General features: G+C 37.6%; 1 protein-coding gene across 2 annotated transcripts in view; it reads right to left on the minus strand.

Annotated features, from left to right (window-relative positions):
• Positions 1-18,673, minus strand: part of KIFAP3 (kinesin associated protein 3) — a 173,052-nt gene that overhangs the window by 101,533 nt on the left and 52,846 nt on the right. For both annotated transcript variants that reach the window (XM_058701729.1, XM_058701730.1), the window contains one exon: positions 4,731-4,909. In XM_058701729.1, coding sequence (XP_058557712.1) covers positions 4,731-4,909 — 179 coding nt within the window. The remainder of the gene's footprint in view (positions 1-4,730; positions 4,910-18,673) is intronic.

An 18,673-nucleotide genomic window follows, 5' to 3' on the forward strand; every position in this document is an offset into this window, starting at 1 on the left:
ACATTCCTTGAAAGATTAAAACTACAAAGCTACCACTCAAAAAGAAATAAATAACATTAATAGTTTTTTTAAATATTTAGATTGAAATGATACCAATTCTACACCAACCCTTCCAGAAAAATTAAAAACAGAATGCTCCCCCAACTCATTCTATAAGAACACTGTTATTCTAATAGCAAAACCAGACCAAGTCATCATAAGAAAACTATAAACTAGTATTCCCTCATAAACACATATACAAAAATCCTCAACAATATATTACCTAACCAAATCTAACAATATATAAAAAGATAATATATCGTGACCAAGTGGTGTTTCTCCTCGGAATGCAAGACTGGCTCTATCTAAAGTCAATTAACACAATTCACTGTATCAACAGTCTAAAGAAGAAAAGCCATGTGATCATCTCAACTGATGTAGAAAAGACACTTAACAAAATCCAACATCCATTCCTGATAAAGTCTCAGCAAACCAGAAATAGAATAGAACTTAAGTAAACTGATACAGTATCTACAAAAAAACCTACTTAATATCATATTTAATAGTAAAAGAATTGCTTTCTGCCTAAGATCAGTAAAAAGAAAGGGGTATCCACTTACAGCATTCCTTTTTAACATCATACTAGAGGACCTAACCAGTACAATAAGAGAAAGAAAGAAAGAAAGAAAGAAAGAAAGAAAGAAAGAAAGAAAGAAAGAAAGAAAGAAAGAAAGAAAAACAAAGGACATGCAGATTAGAATTAAAGAAACAAAAATTTGTTTATAGATAACATAATTGTCTACTTAGCAAATCTCCAAGAATCTACAAAGAGCCATTATAATTAAAAAGCTGAATTCAGCAAGGTCATAGGACACGAGGAAAATTTACAAAAGTCAAATGTAACTTCTGTATGCTATCTGTCAATAACAGGAAACCATTTATTTTTTTAAAAACTACTATAGCTGGGTGCCTGTGTGGCTCAGTCATTGAGTTGTCTGACTCTTGATTTCAGCTCAGGTCATGATCCTGGGATCATGGGATTGAGCCCCATGTCAGGCTCCACACTCAGCATAAAGCCTACTTAAGATTCTCTCTCTCCCTCTGCCCCTGTCTCCCGCTTATGCTCTCTCTCCCTAAAATAAAAAACAAAACAAAAAAACCCCTATTATTTCCAATGCCAAAACACTTAGGTATAAATCTAACAAAATATGTGCAAAATATATGTGCTAAAAGCCATAAAATGATGGAAGAGATCAAGAAGTATCTAAATAAATGGAGAGCTATACCATACTCATGGAGGAAAATCCACTATGGTTAATATATTGAATCCTGCCGATAGAGTTAATGCAATCCCAGTCAAGATTCCAGGATTTTTTATTTTTATTTTTTTAAGAAATAGACTAGTTGATTCTAAATGTATATAGAAAGGTAAACAATATGAAATAGCCAGAATAATTTGAAAGAGAATAATAACATTTGAGGGCTTATACTATCTGATTTTAAGACTTACTATAAAGCTACAGTAATAAAGACAAAGATATATCAGTGAAAGCACAGACAGGTAGATAAATTAAATACGAGAGAGTACAAAAATAAAACCACACATATATAGCCAATTGATTTTCAACAGAAGTACAAAAGCAATTGCAAAGACAATTATGTGGAGAAGGGACAGGTTTTTCAACAAATGGGGCTGGAACAACTGGACATCTATATTCAGACATGAATCTTGATCCATACCTTGTACCACATATAAAATTAACTAAAAATGGATATCCTAAACTAAAACAAAAATAACACAAACCTTACAAAATTTCTCAGAGAAAATGGGGAAAACTTTTTGGGATCTTGAGTTAAGCAAATATTTCTTAGGTACAACACCAAAATGCAATCTATTAAAAACACTTTTTGATATACTGGACTTCATAACAAAACCTTCTGCTTTATGAAAAGACAAGTCATAGAAAAGGAGAAAATACTTACAAAACATAATAACTGTTAAAAGACCTATTCAAAATTTAAAAATATTTAAAAAAACCTCTCAAACTTAGTAAGAAAATAAGAAATCTAAGGAATATATACCCTTTCTCTTGTTCCTATTAAAATCATATTCTAATATTTCTTATTCCCTTCTTGTTGTATTTATTTAGTAAATAGGCCAAGTCAATTTAAATCATTAATTGAAAGACTTTTTTAAGTAAATTAAGTTTCCTTTAAAATATATTAACCCTAAAAAGGTCAGTATTAGTTCACATCAACAGTAAAATGAACACTTTATTTAGACAAATAATACATCCTCAAAAATAGAGCAACAATTCCTCCTCTCCACCCCTTTTAAATAAAATTGCCACAGGCTTCATCTGTTACTAATTAAATCAAGTTAATATATTTCTTTTGAAATAAGAACATTACACAATGGTTGTTATAGCAAACCTAATAAAGTAATGAGAGTTTTAAAAAATTAATTTGCATTTCCATTGCAAAAAATGGAATGTGAAGTATGTACCATGTGGTCCAATCAGATGGTTAAACACTAGACACAGCCTTCTAATCATGTGTTTTTGATTGATAAAAGCCCAATCCCACAAGCTAAATTTAATAATTATCTCAACATGCAATGTCCTTTCAAATCTATGTCTATAAAATGGAATTTATAATTAATTAGTACTTTTACTAAATGTTTTATATAAAGTGACAGTTTATTAACAATCTATCAGCAAATTTATTTCAGCCAATTCTTTTTCAGTGTTCCTAGAGGCCAACATTTAAAAGTTGCTGATACTTAATCTTTGCCAAAAATATCTTTTTAAAAAACATAAAGATTTTTTGTTTTGTTTTGCCCTGGGAGCAGAGAGAAAGAGTAGGAAGCCAAATACCCACAGATGTTTCTTTGAGCAAATTCCTTAACCTCTCTGATTTTCTGCTAATTTATCTGCAAAATTAGCTAGATCTAGACATAGATGTAAGGTCTAGTCGAGCTCTGAAAATCCTGATTCTACCAATGCCTTTAAATCAAATGTACTTCTTCCACAGTGAAAGATGAAATGCATGCCATCTATGGTAAAAATCTGGCTAATTGCATCATTTTTATGACCTTGGATAAATGACCTTTTCTGAACCTCAGTTTTTCCTCCTCAATAAAAAGTGAGATTTGATGAGACAATTTATATGGTATCTTCCAAATCTATGACCTTACCAGAAAATTATTTTTAATAATAATTTTGAGATCACTTTTGATAGAATGAACACATAAGAAGTTTATTTCCTAAATACAAATCTAACCAAAATGTAGTAGATACGTGCTGATGGCAAATTAATTTGAATTTTGCAAACGTACTAAAGGTGAACTTAATCTAAACACAAAAATGGAAGAATTATTTCAACTTGTAGCAAGAGAAAGCAATTATTTACCTACACTCTACTCAAGAGTATATATATCACCATCTCATCATATTCTTCTTTAAAATAATATCAATGAAAACAAAAAACATATTTTTTATTAATCTAAGTAAATTCGATCTTAATATCAGGCATACAGTGATCATCAATAGTTATATACTAATGATGAAAATGACAGATACTAAATATCTGTGGTTAAAATAAAATTTCATGTATTTCAAGTATCAGAATTCAAGGCATTTATTAAATCTGATGTATCAGTCTCAGGTTTTCAAAGAGCATGCTGTGCCATTCAATAAGCATAAGGTACTTCCTAAAGAAGTACTTTTTAACTTCAAAAGAAGGAAAAAACAGGCAGAAATACTATATATTTAGACTATCTGAGAGAGAATCTACTTATACTAATAATACACAGTCATATAATGACTTGTATTGGCATATACTTCTAAAATGGTCCTCAGTACAGTTAAGGCCAATGATCTAATGACTCCACATCTAGGAATCTATCCTAAGAAATTCATCAGAAATATAGACAATGATGCATGTACAAATGTGTCCACTCAAGTGTTTTTTAAAATAGCTATAATTATGAACAACTTAAATATCTGAAAACAAGTTCTGGTTAATGTAGTATCTATACAGTGTAACACTGTGCTTACAAAGCTTTTTTAATGATGTGGGGAAAAAGCAGATAATTTCTACTCTACCTTTACATCATTTCTGAATTGTGTATACTTTTCAGAAGGGGAAATACTATATAATCAACTTGACTTTCTGAAAGATCACCCATCAACACAATATAAGATGGCAAGTAGAAGCCTACTCTAATATTCAACAAGAAAGGAAGAGGGTGTAAATAAAGATGGCATGAACTAATACGACAGCACTGAGAATAAAAAGGAGGTACAGCTTCAAGAGACACTTAAGTAGAATCAACAAGTTGTGGCCACCACCTGGGATGGTAGGTGAAAAAGGAAAGACTGGGCTAGATTGCAATTCCGCACACCATTCTCAGAAATGCGGGAGAAAAAAATAATTTAAAGGCAAATAACAAACCAGATGCTTCTAAAGGACAATGTTAAGTTTAAATTACTTTCTACGTATTATGTTTAATATGGAAAGACTCATCCTATACAATATGTTAGGAACCATTTTTTATTCAGATAGTTTCAATTTAGTGTAGTATGAACTAATAAGGAATATACTTCCTAATTGAAGCCATTTAAGAGAGTTCCTGCCATTGTAAAATTTTCATTCAGAATAATCTCAGTAGGGGGAATAATGTGTTTATTTCTTATCAAAATATTTCTAACTTGAAAATGGTGAACATGGACTATTTAAATGTAAGTTACCATATCATTTTTATTCTCCATAAAAATGCTGAGTTTCTTCAAGAATGACACAACTAGAATAAGTAGCTCAAAATTGTCCCGGTCAAGAGCCTTCACCAGCATGTGAACTATGTTCTTGTTCCTCATCTTCAGTTCTGTACGTGTATCCTCAGCAAGATTCAGAAGCAGATAAAGAGCAACTAAAAGAGTAAAACAGGTGAGTGTAAAATGACTGGCATACTGAATCAACAATTTAATAAATCATTTCTACTCAGCATAGTAACAGATGTAGTTCTAAGAAGATTATATTTACAAATTGTTAATTTATTATTAGTTGGCTCATTAGAAAACATTTGTCATTACTGAGAAATACATATGTTATAAAAATTAAAACTATATACATACACACACACACAAAATCATTTTCTTATGATCCTGAGAAGGGCACTAACCAAAACAAGATAATGATTCCTACCTTCTTGGAGCTTAGAGCTTAATTGTAAGCAAATGGCATTAAAGGTATATGTTAATAAATAATAAGACAGGTAGATGGAAAAATAATTTTATACATGTAGAAAACAAGGTAAAACTTCGACAACTAGGAGCTGCTACGTTAAAAAGAACTATAATCCAAGAACGAACTGATGGTTACCAGAGGGGAGGGGGAGACAGGTAAAATAGGTGATGGGGATTAAGGAGTGCACCTGTGATGAGCACAGGGTGATGTATGGAAATACTGTGTGGATAGTGTCACTATATTGCACACCTGAAACTAATATAAAAGTGTATGCTCATTAATAATAACAGAAAGAACTATAATCCAAAACATCTAATATAGCTAGAGCTAAGTGTGAGGATACTAAAATCTATTTTTCATACTCAAACTGATTTTCTGATCATTACTATAGATAATGGTCATATTAAATTCAGTAACACAGTTGTGACACTAGACAAAGTTAAGGCACTGTTTACTAATTCTAAGTAAAATTTCTTTTAGATACTGTAATAAAAATGTTTAGGTTCTCCTAAGAAACTCCTATGATTCATCCCTTTTGACAGTGAGAATTTGTAACACACAATATTTTCCATTTTGCCTTGACTGACAGGAAGCTTCAGAGTTAAGACTTGAAAGGTTTGTCAGAATTTTTAGGCTATTATGATCAACATAGTACTATGGCCTTGGTTTACTCATTACTTTACAGCATTTCATGTGTTCTTATAAACCATCTCTATATCTTTACGAAAATAAGAAATATATGCAATAGTTGTAAATATGTAATTTATTTAACAAATACTGGAGATGTAAAGGGAATTCATACTAATTAAGGCTACTGTATAGCAGGCACTGTACTAGTTGATATATAAACAGCAAACCATTTTATCTCTAAGAAAATTTTGTGGGAAAAGAAGTATTATAAATTTTACAGACAGGCAGTCCCAGGTTCAGAGAAGTTAAATAACTTACCTTAGCCACACAGTAAGAAAGTGATAGAGCTAAATTAAAATTCAAGCCTATCTGAATCCAAAGCTCACGTATTTACACTACGGCATCATGCTGACTCTCCATGCAAGGTACTATTAAAAAGTTTTAAAGCTGTGTTGAAATCTAAAGTATCTTTCAGATGGATCTGGGAGGGAGGGGAGTGTCCCCAGGACCTAGTCCTGTTCTAGTGACCTTGGACTTTTTGCGTCCCATATGTTGGCTGCACACAAGCATTGCCCAATTGGCACAGTATCTTTGGAGCAGCAAAGGAAGCACGGGAGCCCTGGATGGGGTTCTGTGGCAGCCATGCTCAACTTTAAGATAAGCTGACTGGGTTGTTTTCATTAGGGAGTTTCTACAGGATCATTCTGACCCTGTTTTCCATGATGTCTTTCCATGGAAAGACAGAAGGTATTCCCTGTAAATACTGTGGGATGTGTGTGACTATCTTTGATGTATTTTAGTTCTGTTCTCCTAATATTCATGACAACAAACCAAGAAATACACTTAAAAAACTGGAACTTAAAAAATTTGTATTGTATACTCTCTGATTTAAACAGTGTTTTAGCACTCAATGAATCGATTTCTCTAAAAAAATTTTTTTTAATGAAATTGTGTTGAAAAAGCAAATAGTAGAATTCTGCTTGCAACCAAAAGAGATATAATGGGTTAAATAGTGTTCTTCCAAAATTCATATCCCATAGAACATCAGAATTTGACCCTATTTGGAAATGGGTCTTTGCAGAAGTAATTAGTTAAGATGAGGTCATATTGGGTCAGGGTGGACCTTGAATCCAACGACTTACGCCCTTGTAAGAATGGTAGAGGACACGGCTACAATGGGAGGGCAGCCATGTGAAGATGGGGGCACAGAATGGAGCGATGCAGCCATAAGCCAAGAAACACCAAGGATTATGGGAAGCTACCAAAAGCTAGGAAGAGCCAAAGAAGGATTCTTCTATGGAGCCTTCAGGGAGAACACGGTCCTGCTAACACCTTGATTTTGGCTTTCTAACCTGCAGAAACTATGACAGCATAAATTTCTGTTGTTTTATTAAAGGAGCCAGTTTGTGATACTTTGTTTTGGCAGCTCTAGGAAATTAGTATGACAGAATAACAGGCACCAGATTTAAACCCTTACCTGAAACAGTAACAACCACAACCACCACCAGATTAAAATATACAAAATAAAGGTTTTCACAGCAATGAACATCAGGTAATGAAGGACAGTGACCCAACAGATAAGAAATAAATGAGATGGCTCTATGATTGCCCCAGAATACTGCCTTGAGAGTCTCTAAGACATGACACAGAGAGGGAAAATCCTAGCCAAACCCAAAAGACACCCAGGGTTGAAGAGATGGAACCAAGAGACCAGGGAAGCCAAAGTGGCTAGAGTTCACAGAAAAGAGTACCAGAGAGGAGAAAGCTGTACACACAGAGAATTCTGGAGTTCTGTGGAGAACTACCTTGTGTTCTAACTAGCCAAGTGAGTTAGGAATCTGAGGCTGGAAGCCAAACAAAGTAACAGAATTGGAAGACAAAGTACATGGTGAACAGGCAAGGCTGGAAATAATGCTTGTTTCTCCCAGCCATAGTAGAAACTTCATAATTCATGTGGCATTAGGTAAAGTACTCAGAAGGGTTTTGCCCTGAAAGTAGGAAATCATAATCTTTAGACTAAATGCTGCTATGTCCATGCTACCAAATCATAATAGAAACATCCAAAAGAATCAAACTGCTTCCAAGTAATTTAACTATGTCCCAGCAGAAAGTTCAAAAATATTTATAGGAATAAAAAAATATCCAACACCAAACAATGTAAATTTCATACTCTCAGGAATTCAATCAAAAATTAAAAGCCATTTACAAAAGCAGGAAAATAAAACCTGTAAGGAGAAGAAAACTCAGCTAACTGAAACTGTCCTGGAATTGACACCAAGGTTAGAATATTCAGATAGAAACATTAACAGACAACCATTTTCAAGATGTTCTGAAACTTAGGTAGAGACATGGAGGCTATAAAAAAGATTCAAATCAACTTCTAGCAATGGACACTCTAATGACTGAGATCATATACTAAGTGGGATAGTAATTTAGAGATTAGAAAAGATTAATAAAATTGAAGACATAGCCACAGAAACTTTCCAAATTTAAAAAAGGAAAAAAACCATAGCAAAAATGTAAAGATTATCAGTGAATTATGTAGAAAGTATAAAGTGGCCTAACAGGGGGTCTGGGTAGCTCAGCCAGTTAAGAATCTGACTCTTGATTTCGGCTCAGGTCATGATCTCATGGTTCATGACATCAAGTGCCACACTGGGCTCTGCGTTGACAGCGTGGAGCCTGTTTGGGATTCCCTCTCTCCCTCTCTGTGCACCTACCCTGCTCAGGCATGCTGTAAGTAAATAAATAAAAAAATAAACAAAAAAATAATAAAGTGGCCTAATGTACCTGTAATTGAAGTCCCAGAAGAAATAATTTTCCAATATGATAATTTTGGAAATAATTATCCAATAATTAGCCAATAATTTTCCAAATATGATAAAATTATACACCCACAGTTCCAGTATGGGCAATGAACCTAAGAACAAGAAACATGAAGAAAACTACACCAAGGCACATCATAATCAAACTGGTCAAAACAAATGATAAAGAGACAATCTGAAAGCAGCTAGAGAAAAAGAAACTCTATATGCAGACCAAAAAAGAAAAAAAGATGACAGAAGAGTTACCAGTAAAAACAATGCAAACAAGTCAATGGTAGAATGACATCTTTACTAAACAAAAAGAAAAGTCACCCTTAAATTCTAAACAAGTAAAAATATTTCAGAAAAAAAAGTTTAAAATTCATGGAGCGAAACCTAACAGAACTGCAGGAAAAATAGTTAAATCCATAAATATAGTCAGATATTATAATATTACTCTTGGAATAATTAATAGAACAAATACAAAGAAAATCAACAAGATGTAGAGATTTGAACACATTAGCAACTGACTTCTCAGGGACATTTACAAAACACTCCACAGTACAAGATCAGAATGCACATTCAATTGCATATGCAACATCTGCTGAGGCCATACTCTAGACCATCAAACAAGTCTCAATAAATTAAAAATTCAATTCATAAAAAGTATTTTCTCAGAAGAGTGCGGAAGATGGCAGTGGTGTAAGAGGATCCTAGGCTTGTCTCATCCCATGAACACAACTAGATAACTATCAAATCACCCTAAATACCCCAGAAATCAACCTGAAGACTGACAGAATGAACTCCACAACTAAAAGGAGAGGAGAGGCCACATCTAAAAAGGTAGAAAGTGCAGAGATGTAGTTTAGGGGAGAAATGGACCATGGGTGCTATGGAGGGGAGGAAGCCATGGTCACAGAGAAGGGAGAGGCACAGGAACAGGGGAAAGGGAGAGGAAGAGAGGTAGGGAGGGAGGGAGAGGGATAGAGAGAGAGTACACACCCACACAAGGCAAATATTTCCCCAAAGCCACTGACTTGGAAAACAAAAAGGGGCTGAATTTTGTGAGTTCTTGCAAACAAGACTTAAAGCCTGGAGTTTTAAAGGTCAGTGGGCTTGGCTAGGATAGAGCCCTTAGGGCACTGCCCTACTCCTGAAGAGAAGGCAGGCAAATAACCCAGGAGCAGAGTATGATGCCTGGGGCACACAGATGGGAGATTATTTCCTCTTCTCTGAGCACATCCTTGAGAAGCAGCATTCAAGGAGACTCCTCTATGGGAACAAAGGAGTTGGATGGCAGCATTTCCCTCCCACCACCCCTCAGCATAAACACAGAGCCATTTGCAAGAAACAGAGAAACACTGACACTGAGTGCCTAACTTGCACAAACCAGGCCCCACCCCACTGTGGTCCAGTGGGACTGCCCACCTCAGTCAACCTTGCCTTTCAGTTCCAGCACAGCCCAGTGCAGCATCGGGGCCCCTCCTGCAGAAGACCCACACAACCCCCTGCTCACACACTCCTGACCAGAGAGTTCTGCAGGGGCCTCAGTTCTGGTGGAGTTGGTGTCAGGTCTCATTTCACAAGCAGATCGCAGCACATCTAGTTAAAACTTGCCACATTCAGGTGAGGTACCAAACACTACCCACTGCAGGCAAGGAAAGCCTCTACAGACAAGTGGTCTGAAAAACAGAACAGCCAAAACACAATAGCAGAGCACATGCATCACATACCAAAGACACTCCCTGAAGTGCCAGGCCCTGGGCACTACATGCCCTCTTCATTATAAGGCCATTATTTTCAGGAACAGAGGAACAGAGGAACTGGCTTTTCTAATATACAGAAGAAGGCAGAGGCTTAGACAAAATGCCAAAATGGAGGACTTATCCCAAATGAAAGAACAAGACAAGGTCACAGCAAAACAGATATAAGTAACATGCCTGATGGAGAATTTAAAGCAATGATTATAAGGATATTCACTGGGCTTGAGAAAAGAATGGAAAATATCAGTGAAACCCTTACAACAGACATAAAAGAGTTAAAAAGAATTAATCAGAGACAAAGAATGCAATAAACAAGATTGGAAACAGGCTTGATGCACTGAAGAGCAGGCTGGAAGAAGCAGAGGAATGAATTAATGACCTAAGACAAAATAATGGAAAATAATTAAGCAGAAGAAAAGAGAGAAAGAATTACGCAACACAAGAACAGACTAGGGAACTCAGTGACCCCATCAAACATACTAACATTTGTATTAAAGCATCCCAGAAGAAGAGAGAGAAAAGGGGGCAGAAAATTTATTTGAAGAAGTAATAGCTGAAACCTTCCTTAATCTGGGGGAAGGAAACAGTCATCTAGATTCAGGAGGCACAGAGAACTATCAAAATCAACAAAAGCAGACCCAACACCAAGACATATTAAAATTAAATATATAAAATACAGTGATAAAAGAAAAAAATCTTAAAAGCAGTAAGGCAAAAGAAGTCCTTACTTTACAAGAGAAGAGCCATCAGGGTAGCTAGAGATTTCTCAACAAAACTTAGAGCTAGAAGGGAGTGGCATGATTTCTCAACAAAACAAAAGCTAGAAGGGAGTGGCATGATATATTCAAAGTGCAAATAGGAAAAATATGCATCCAAGAATACTCTATCCAGCAAGGCTATCATTCAGAATATAAGGAGAGATAAAGAGTTTCCCAGCCAAACAAGAACTAAAAGAGATCAGGATCACTAAACAAGCCCTGCAACAAACATTAAAAGGGATTCTTTGAGGGGCGCCTGGGTGGCGCAGTCGGTTAAGCGTCCGACTTCAGCCAGGTCACGATCTCGCGGTCTGTGAGTTCGAGCCCCGCGTCAGGCTCTGGGCTGATGGCTCGGAGCCTGGAGCCTGTTTCCGATTCTGTGTCTCCCTCTCTCTCTGCCCCTCCCCCGTTCATGCTCTGTCTCTCTCTGTCCCAAAAATAAATAAAAAACGTTGAAAAAAAAAAAAAATTAAAAAAAAAAAAAAAAAAGGGATTCTTTGAGGGTAAAGGAGAAACCAAAAGTGAGAAATACAAGAAAGGATCACAAAAAATCTCCAGAAACAATGACAAAACAAATAATAAAATGGCAATAAATACATATCAATTATTACTTTGAACACAAATGGACGAAATGCTTCAATCAAAAGATACAGAGTATAAGAATGGATATATCTATATACTGCCAATAAAAGACTCATTTTAGACCTAACAACACCTCCAGATTGAAAGTTGAGGGGATGGAGAAAAATTTATCATGCAAATGGATGTCAAAAGAAGGCCAGAGTAGCAATACTTATATTGGACAAACGACTTTAAAATAAAGACTGGAGGGGCGCCTGGGTGGCGCAGTCGGTTAAGCGTCCGACTTCAGCCAGGTCACGATCTCGCGGTCCGTGAGTTCGAGCCCCGCGTCAGGCTCTGGGCTGATGGCTCAGAGCCTGGAGCCTGTTTCCGATTCTGTGTCTCCCTCTCTCTCTGCCCCTCCCCCGTTCATGCTCTGTCTCTCTCTGTCCCAAAAATAAATAAAAAACGTTGAAAAAAAATTTTTAAAAATAAAATAAAATAAAATAAAGACTGGAGGATCTGGGCCAACATAGTGGAGAAGTAGGAGGATCCAGAAGTCCCACGTCTCTCTTTAAACACCAGAGCCTGGGAGGAAAAGAGACTGAAACTATTAGGAAGAAAATGGGAAAGCTGGAAAAAAGATAGGTGGGTAACTGCGAACTGGAGGAGATAAAAAAAAAAAGGCCACGTGGGCACGGAGGGGAGGGACCCCCTTCTGCAGAGAAACAAAGGGAAGAGAAAGAGCGGCTAGGGAAGTGCAGGACTGTAACTGGACAGGAGAAAGACCTTGGACTGAGGCTGAGAGGGATCCCATCTCTAACTGCTGGGCTTTCTTCAGACTGAGGCCTGGCTCCCTGTTCACACACCTGGGGAGGAGGGGAGCCAGCCCTGGGTGCAGTGGTAGATCAGAGGCTCAGTCTGCAGCTGGAGAAAGTGGTTCCCTCCCTGGAAGGCTGCGTGACAGCACAGAACCTGCCTGCTTCTGCCACCCCGGAACAGTGGCTGAGCTAAGGGCTCAGTCTGCAGGAGGATAAGGCGGCCGTTTCCCTGGAGTGCTTTGGTAAAAGACAAAGGCTGCTGGCATCCGCCACCAGGGGGCTCGTGGTGAGGGCGACAGCTCTCAGTCCGCAATAGAAGTCGGTCTTCCCTGAAGCGCAGTGGCACAGAACAAGCCAGCTGGGGCAACTTTGAATCCTAGCCAAGCACAGGGTCAGGGGAGTTGGTGGAGTGAGGACTGCCCCGTCTGCACCCCAGGGCACGGTGAGAACGACTCAAATGGAATCTACTGGGTCTGGCTCTGTGGAGAAGAGACTGGGAGATCAACATACCCCCTCCCCCCCCACACACCCCCACACCTCCACACCAAACCACCACCACCACCACCACAGTGGGGCCTCAGGGATCACTCCTGGGGCCCATAGTGGAGGTGGGTTCAGAATACGCCAAACCACGCCCCCTTGCAGTGGATAACTGTGTAACCACCTGAGCAGCACAGACACTGTGGACAGCTCCTCCCAACAAGTGATGCAGCATTGCCTGGATTAACTCTACGTCAATTCTGGATATATAGATATATTCTACCCGCCGCCCCCCCCCCACCCCCCCGCCGCCATTTCTCCATTTCTCCTCCTTATCTCTTCCTTTCCCTAGGCTGGTTACTCTGGTTATTGGTCTGTCTAATCAAGCCATAAAGTTTCTCTGTCTGGGTAATTTTATCTCATCCCCTTTTCCCTGCCTCCTTTATTTTCCTTTCTCTCTCTCTCTGGGTTAAGCCTTTTAGTCTCTCTGCCTAATCAACATGAATTCCCCACCCTGCCCCTGTCATTTCTCTCCTTGTATATGCTCTTCCATCAGCACCGCCTCCACCCTCTTCTCTACTTGTAGTTAGTGCTTTGTTTTTAGTCTTTAGCGTTTTGTTTTTGTTTATTTGTGTTATTTGTTTGTGTGTTTGCATGTTTCTATCTCCTGTTTGTCTATATGTTTTCCTTTACAGGACTACTCCAAGGAACAAATCAAAGCACACCTGGTGGAGGGTACAAAATATTACTATGAGTAGGATAATAAAATAACCAAAGTCACAACAACAGAGACCAAGTAACAATTCCCGAAAAAACATTTCCTGAAGGGCCAGGCCCTGGACAGTGTATGACCCTCCTTTAATACAGCAGTGCTCGCAGGTGTACAGCATACAAGCTTTTTAAAATGCATAAGGGACAGAAAAGTAGCCAAAATGATAAAACGGAAGAATTCTCCTCAAAAGAAGCTCCAGGAAGTAGTGACACCTAATGAATTGATCAAAACCAATTTAAGCAATATAATGGAACAAGAATTTAGAATAATAGTCATAAAATTAATCCCTGGGCTTGAAAAAAGCATAGAGGTCAGGAGAGAATCTACTGCTACAGAGATCAAGGGACTAAAAAATACTCATGATTAATTTAAAAATGCTATAAATGAGGTGCAAAAAAAAAAAATGGAGGTGGCCATAGCATGGATTGAAGAGGCAGAGGAGAGAATAGGTGACTTAGAAGATAAAATTATGGAAAAAGAGGAAGCTGAGAAAAAGAGAGATAAAAAAATCCAGGAGTATGAGGGGAGAATTAGAGAACTAAGTGATGCAATCAAACAGAACAATATCCAGATCATAGGATTTCCAGAAGAAGAAGAAGAGAGAGAAAGGGGCTGAGGGTGTACTTGAACAAATCATAGCTGAGAACCTCCCTGATCTGGGGAAGGAAACAGGCATTGAAATCCAAGAGACACAGAGAACTCCCTTCAGACATAACTTGAATCGATCTTCTGCACGACATATCATAGTGAAACTGGCAAAATACAAGGATACAGAGAGAATTCTGAAAGCAGCTAGGGATAAACAGGCCCTAACATACAAAGGTAGACACATACAGGTAGTAGCAGACCTATCCCTGAAACTTGGCAGGCCAGAAAGGAATGGCAGGAAATCTTCAATGTGATGAACAGAAAAATATATGCAGCCAAGAATCCTTTATCCAGCAAGTCTGTCATTCAGAATAGAAGGAGAGATAAAGGTTTTCCCAAACAAACAAAAACTGAAGGAATACATCACCATTAAACCAGCCCTACAAGAGCTCCTAAGGGGGGATTCTGTGAGTGAAATGTTGCAAGGCCCACAAAGCACCAGAGACACCACTACAAGCATGAAACCTAGACATCACAATGACTCTAAACCCCTATCTTGCAATAATAACACTGAATGTAAATGGACTAAATGCTCCAACCAAAAGACATAGGGTATCAGAATGGATAAAAAAAAAAAACCCAAGACCCATCTATTTGCTGTCTACAAGAAACTCATTTTAGACCTAAGGACATCTTCAGGTTGAAAGTGAGGGAATGGAGAACTATCTATCATGCTACTGGAAGTCAAAAGAAAGCTGGAGCAGCCATACTTATATCAGACAAACTAGACTTTAAATTAGAGGCTGTAAAAAGAGATGAAGAAGGGCATTATATAATAATTACAGGGTCTATCCATCAGGAAGAGCTAACAATTATAAATGTCTATATGCCCAAATGTCTTTGCGGGAGCCCCCAAATATATAAAACAATTAATCACAAACATAAGCAACCTTATTGATAAGAATGTGGTAACTGCAGGGGACTTTAATACTCCACTTACAACAATGGACAGAACATCTAGACAGAGAAATAAATAAAGAAACAAGGGCCCTAAATGATATATTGGATCAAATGCACTTGACAGATATATTTAGAACTCTGCATCCCAAAGCAACAGAATAGACTTTCTTCTAGAGTGCACATGGAACATTCTCCAAGATAGATCACATACTGGGTCACAAAACAGCCTTTCATAAGTATAAAAGAATTGAGATCATACCATGCACACTTTCAGACCCCAATGCTATGAAACTTGAAATCAACCACAGGAAAAAGTCTGGAAAACCTCCAAAAGCATGGAGGTTAAAGAACACCCTACTAAAGAATGAATGGGTCAACCAGGCAATTAGAGAAGAAATTAAAAAATATATGGAAACAAACAAAAATGAAAATACAACAATCCAAATGCTTTGGGATGCAGAGAAGGCAGTCCTGAGAGGAAAATACACTGCAATCCAGGCCTATCTCAAGAAACAAGAAAAATCCCAAATACAAAATCTAACAGCACACCTAAAGGAAATAGAAGAACAGCAAAGATACCCCAAACCCAGCAGAAGAAGAGAAATAATAAAGATCAGAGCAGAAATAAACAATATAGAATCTAAAAAAAATGTAGAACAGATCAATGAAACCAAGAGTTGGTTTTTTGGAAAAATAAACAAAATTGAAAAACCTCTAGCCAGGCTTCTCAAAAATAAAAGGGAAAGGACCCAAATAGATAAAATCATGAATGAAAATGGAATTATTACAACCAATCCTTCAGAAATACAAGCAATTATCAGGGAATACTATGAAAAATTATATGCCAACAAAATAGACAACCTAGAAGAAATGGACAAATTCCTAAGCACCCACACACTTCCAAAACTCAAACAGGAAGAAATAGAAAATTTGAACAGACCCATAACCAGTGAAGAAATTGAATCAACAAATAAGAGTCCAGGACCAGATGGCTTCCCTGGGAAATTCTACCAGACATTTAAAGCAAAGATAATAACTATCCTTCTCAAGCTATTCCAAAAAATAAAAAAGGGAAGGAAAACTTCCAGACTCATTCTATGAAGCCAGCATTACTTTGGTTCCCAAAACAGAGACCCAGCAAAAAAAGAGAACTACAGGCTAATATTCCTGATGAATATGGACGCAAAAATTCTCAACAAGATACTAGCAAATTGAATTCAACAGCATGTAAAAAGAATTATTCACCATGATCAAGTGGGAGGCATCACAATCTCAGACTTTAGCCTCTACTACAAAGCTGTACTCATGAAGACAGCATGGTATTGGCATAAAAACAGACACATAGACCAATGGAATAGAATAGAGACTCCAGGGGCGCCTGGGTGGCTCAGTCGGTTGAGCGTCCGACTTCGGCTCAGGTCATGATCTCGCGGTCCGTGAGTTCGAGCCCCGCGTCAGGCTCTGGGCTGATGGCTCAGAGCCTGGAGCCTGCTTCCGATTCTGTGTCTCCCTCTCTCTCTGCCCCTCCCCTGTTCATGCTCTGTCTCTCTCTGTCTCAAAAATAAATAAATGTTAAAAAATTAAAAAAAAAAAAAAGAATAGAGACTCCAGAATTGGTCCCACAAAAGTATGGCCAACTAATCTTTGACAAAGCAGGCAAGAATATCCAATGGAAAAAAGACAGTCTCTTTAACAAATGGTGCTGGAAGAACTGGACAGCAACACGCAGAAGAATGAAACCAGACCACTTCCTTACACCATTCACAAAAATTAACTCAAAATGGATAAAGGACATAAATGTGAGACAGGAAACCATCAAAACCCTAAAGGAGAAAGCAGGGAAAAACCTCTCTAACCTCAGCCGTAGCAATTTCTTACTTGACACATCCCCAAAGGCAAGGGAATTAAAAGCAAAAATGAACTACTGGGACCTTATGAAGATAAAAAGCTTCTGCACAGCAAAGGAAACAACCAACAAAACTAAAAGGCAACCAACGGAATGGGAAAAGATATTTGCAAATGACATATCGGACAAAGGGCTAGTATCCAAAATCTATAAAGAGCTCACCAAACTCCACACCCGAAAAACAAATAATCCAGTGAAGAAATGGGCAGAAAACATGAATAGACACTTCTCTAAAGAAGACATCCGGATAGCCAACAGGCAGATGAAAAGATGCTCAACGTCGCTCCTTATCAGGGAAATACAAATCAAAACCACACTCAGATACCACCTCATGCCAGTCAGATTGGCTAAAATGAACAAATCAGGAAACTACAGATGCTGGTGAGGATGTGGAGAAACGGGAACCCTCTTGTACTGTTGGTGGGAATGCAAATTGGTGCAGCCACTCTGGAAAACAGTGTGGAGGTTCCTCAAAAAAATAAAAATAGACCTACCCTATGACCCAGCAATAGCACTGCTAGGAATTTACCCAAGGGATACAGGAGTACTGATGCATAGGGGCACTTGTACCCCAATGTTTATAGCAGCACTCTCAACAATAGCCAAAGTATGGAAAGAGCCTAAATGTCCATCAACTGATGAATGGATAAAGAAATTGTGGTTTATATACACAATGGAGTACTACGTGGCAATGAGAAAGAATGAAATATGGCCCTTTGTAGCAACGTGGATGGAACTGGAGAGTGTGATGCTAAGTGAAATAAGTCATACAGAGAAAGACAGATACCATATGTTTTCACTCTTACGTGGATCCTGAGAAACTTAACAGAAGACCATGGGGGAGGGGAAGGGGAAAAAAAAAGTTACAGAGAGGGAAGGAGGCAAACCATAAGAATAAGTTTTTATTCTCTTAAAACTGAGAATAAACTGAGGGTTGATGGAGGGTGGGAGGGAGGGGAAAGTGGGTGATGGGCATTAAGGAGGGCACCTGTTGGGATGAGCACTGGGTGTTGTATGGAAACCAATTTGACAATAAATTTCGTATTTAAAAAAAAAAAAGAATCAATTTGCAATACAGAAATAAATGTGCTGCATTACTGACATACTTAATAACAAGATATAGACGCTTATCTGATAATTGCCATAATTTCCTAAATACTAAGGAACATAAATGGTAATTCAAGGTATCTACATCAACTATGATGTGGTATGAAAACTTCTGATGTTTCTACCGGCAATGAAGTTACAAGTCCTATTAATCTTATGGGGATCTGTAGCCTGAACTCATAATAAAAGACTCAATTTCAGTTAGTGATTAGAAAAATTTAAAAAAAAGTAAAAAATGGACAGAAAACATGAGAAATTTTTCCAAAGAAGACATCCAAATAACCAACAGACACATGA

Source organism: Neofelis nebulosa, chromosome 15 (assembly GCF_028018385.1).
Source record: "Neofelis nebulosa isolate mNeoNeb1 chromosome 15, mNeoNeb1.pri, whole genome shotgun sequence".
Taxonomy (NCBI): domain Eukaryota; kingdom Metazoa; phylum Chordata; class Mammalia; order Carnivora; family Felidae; genus Neofelis; species Neofelis nebulosa.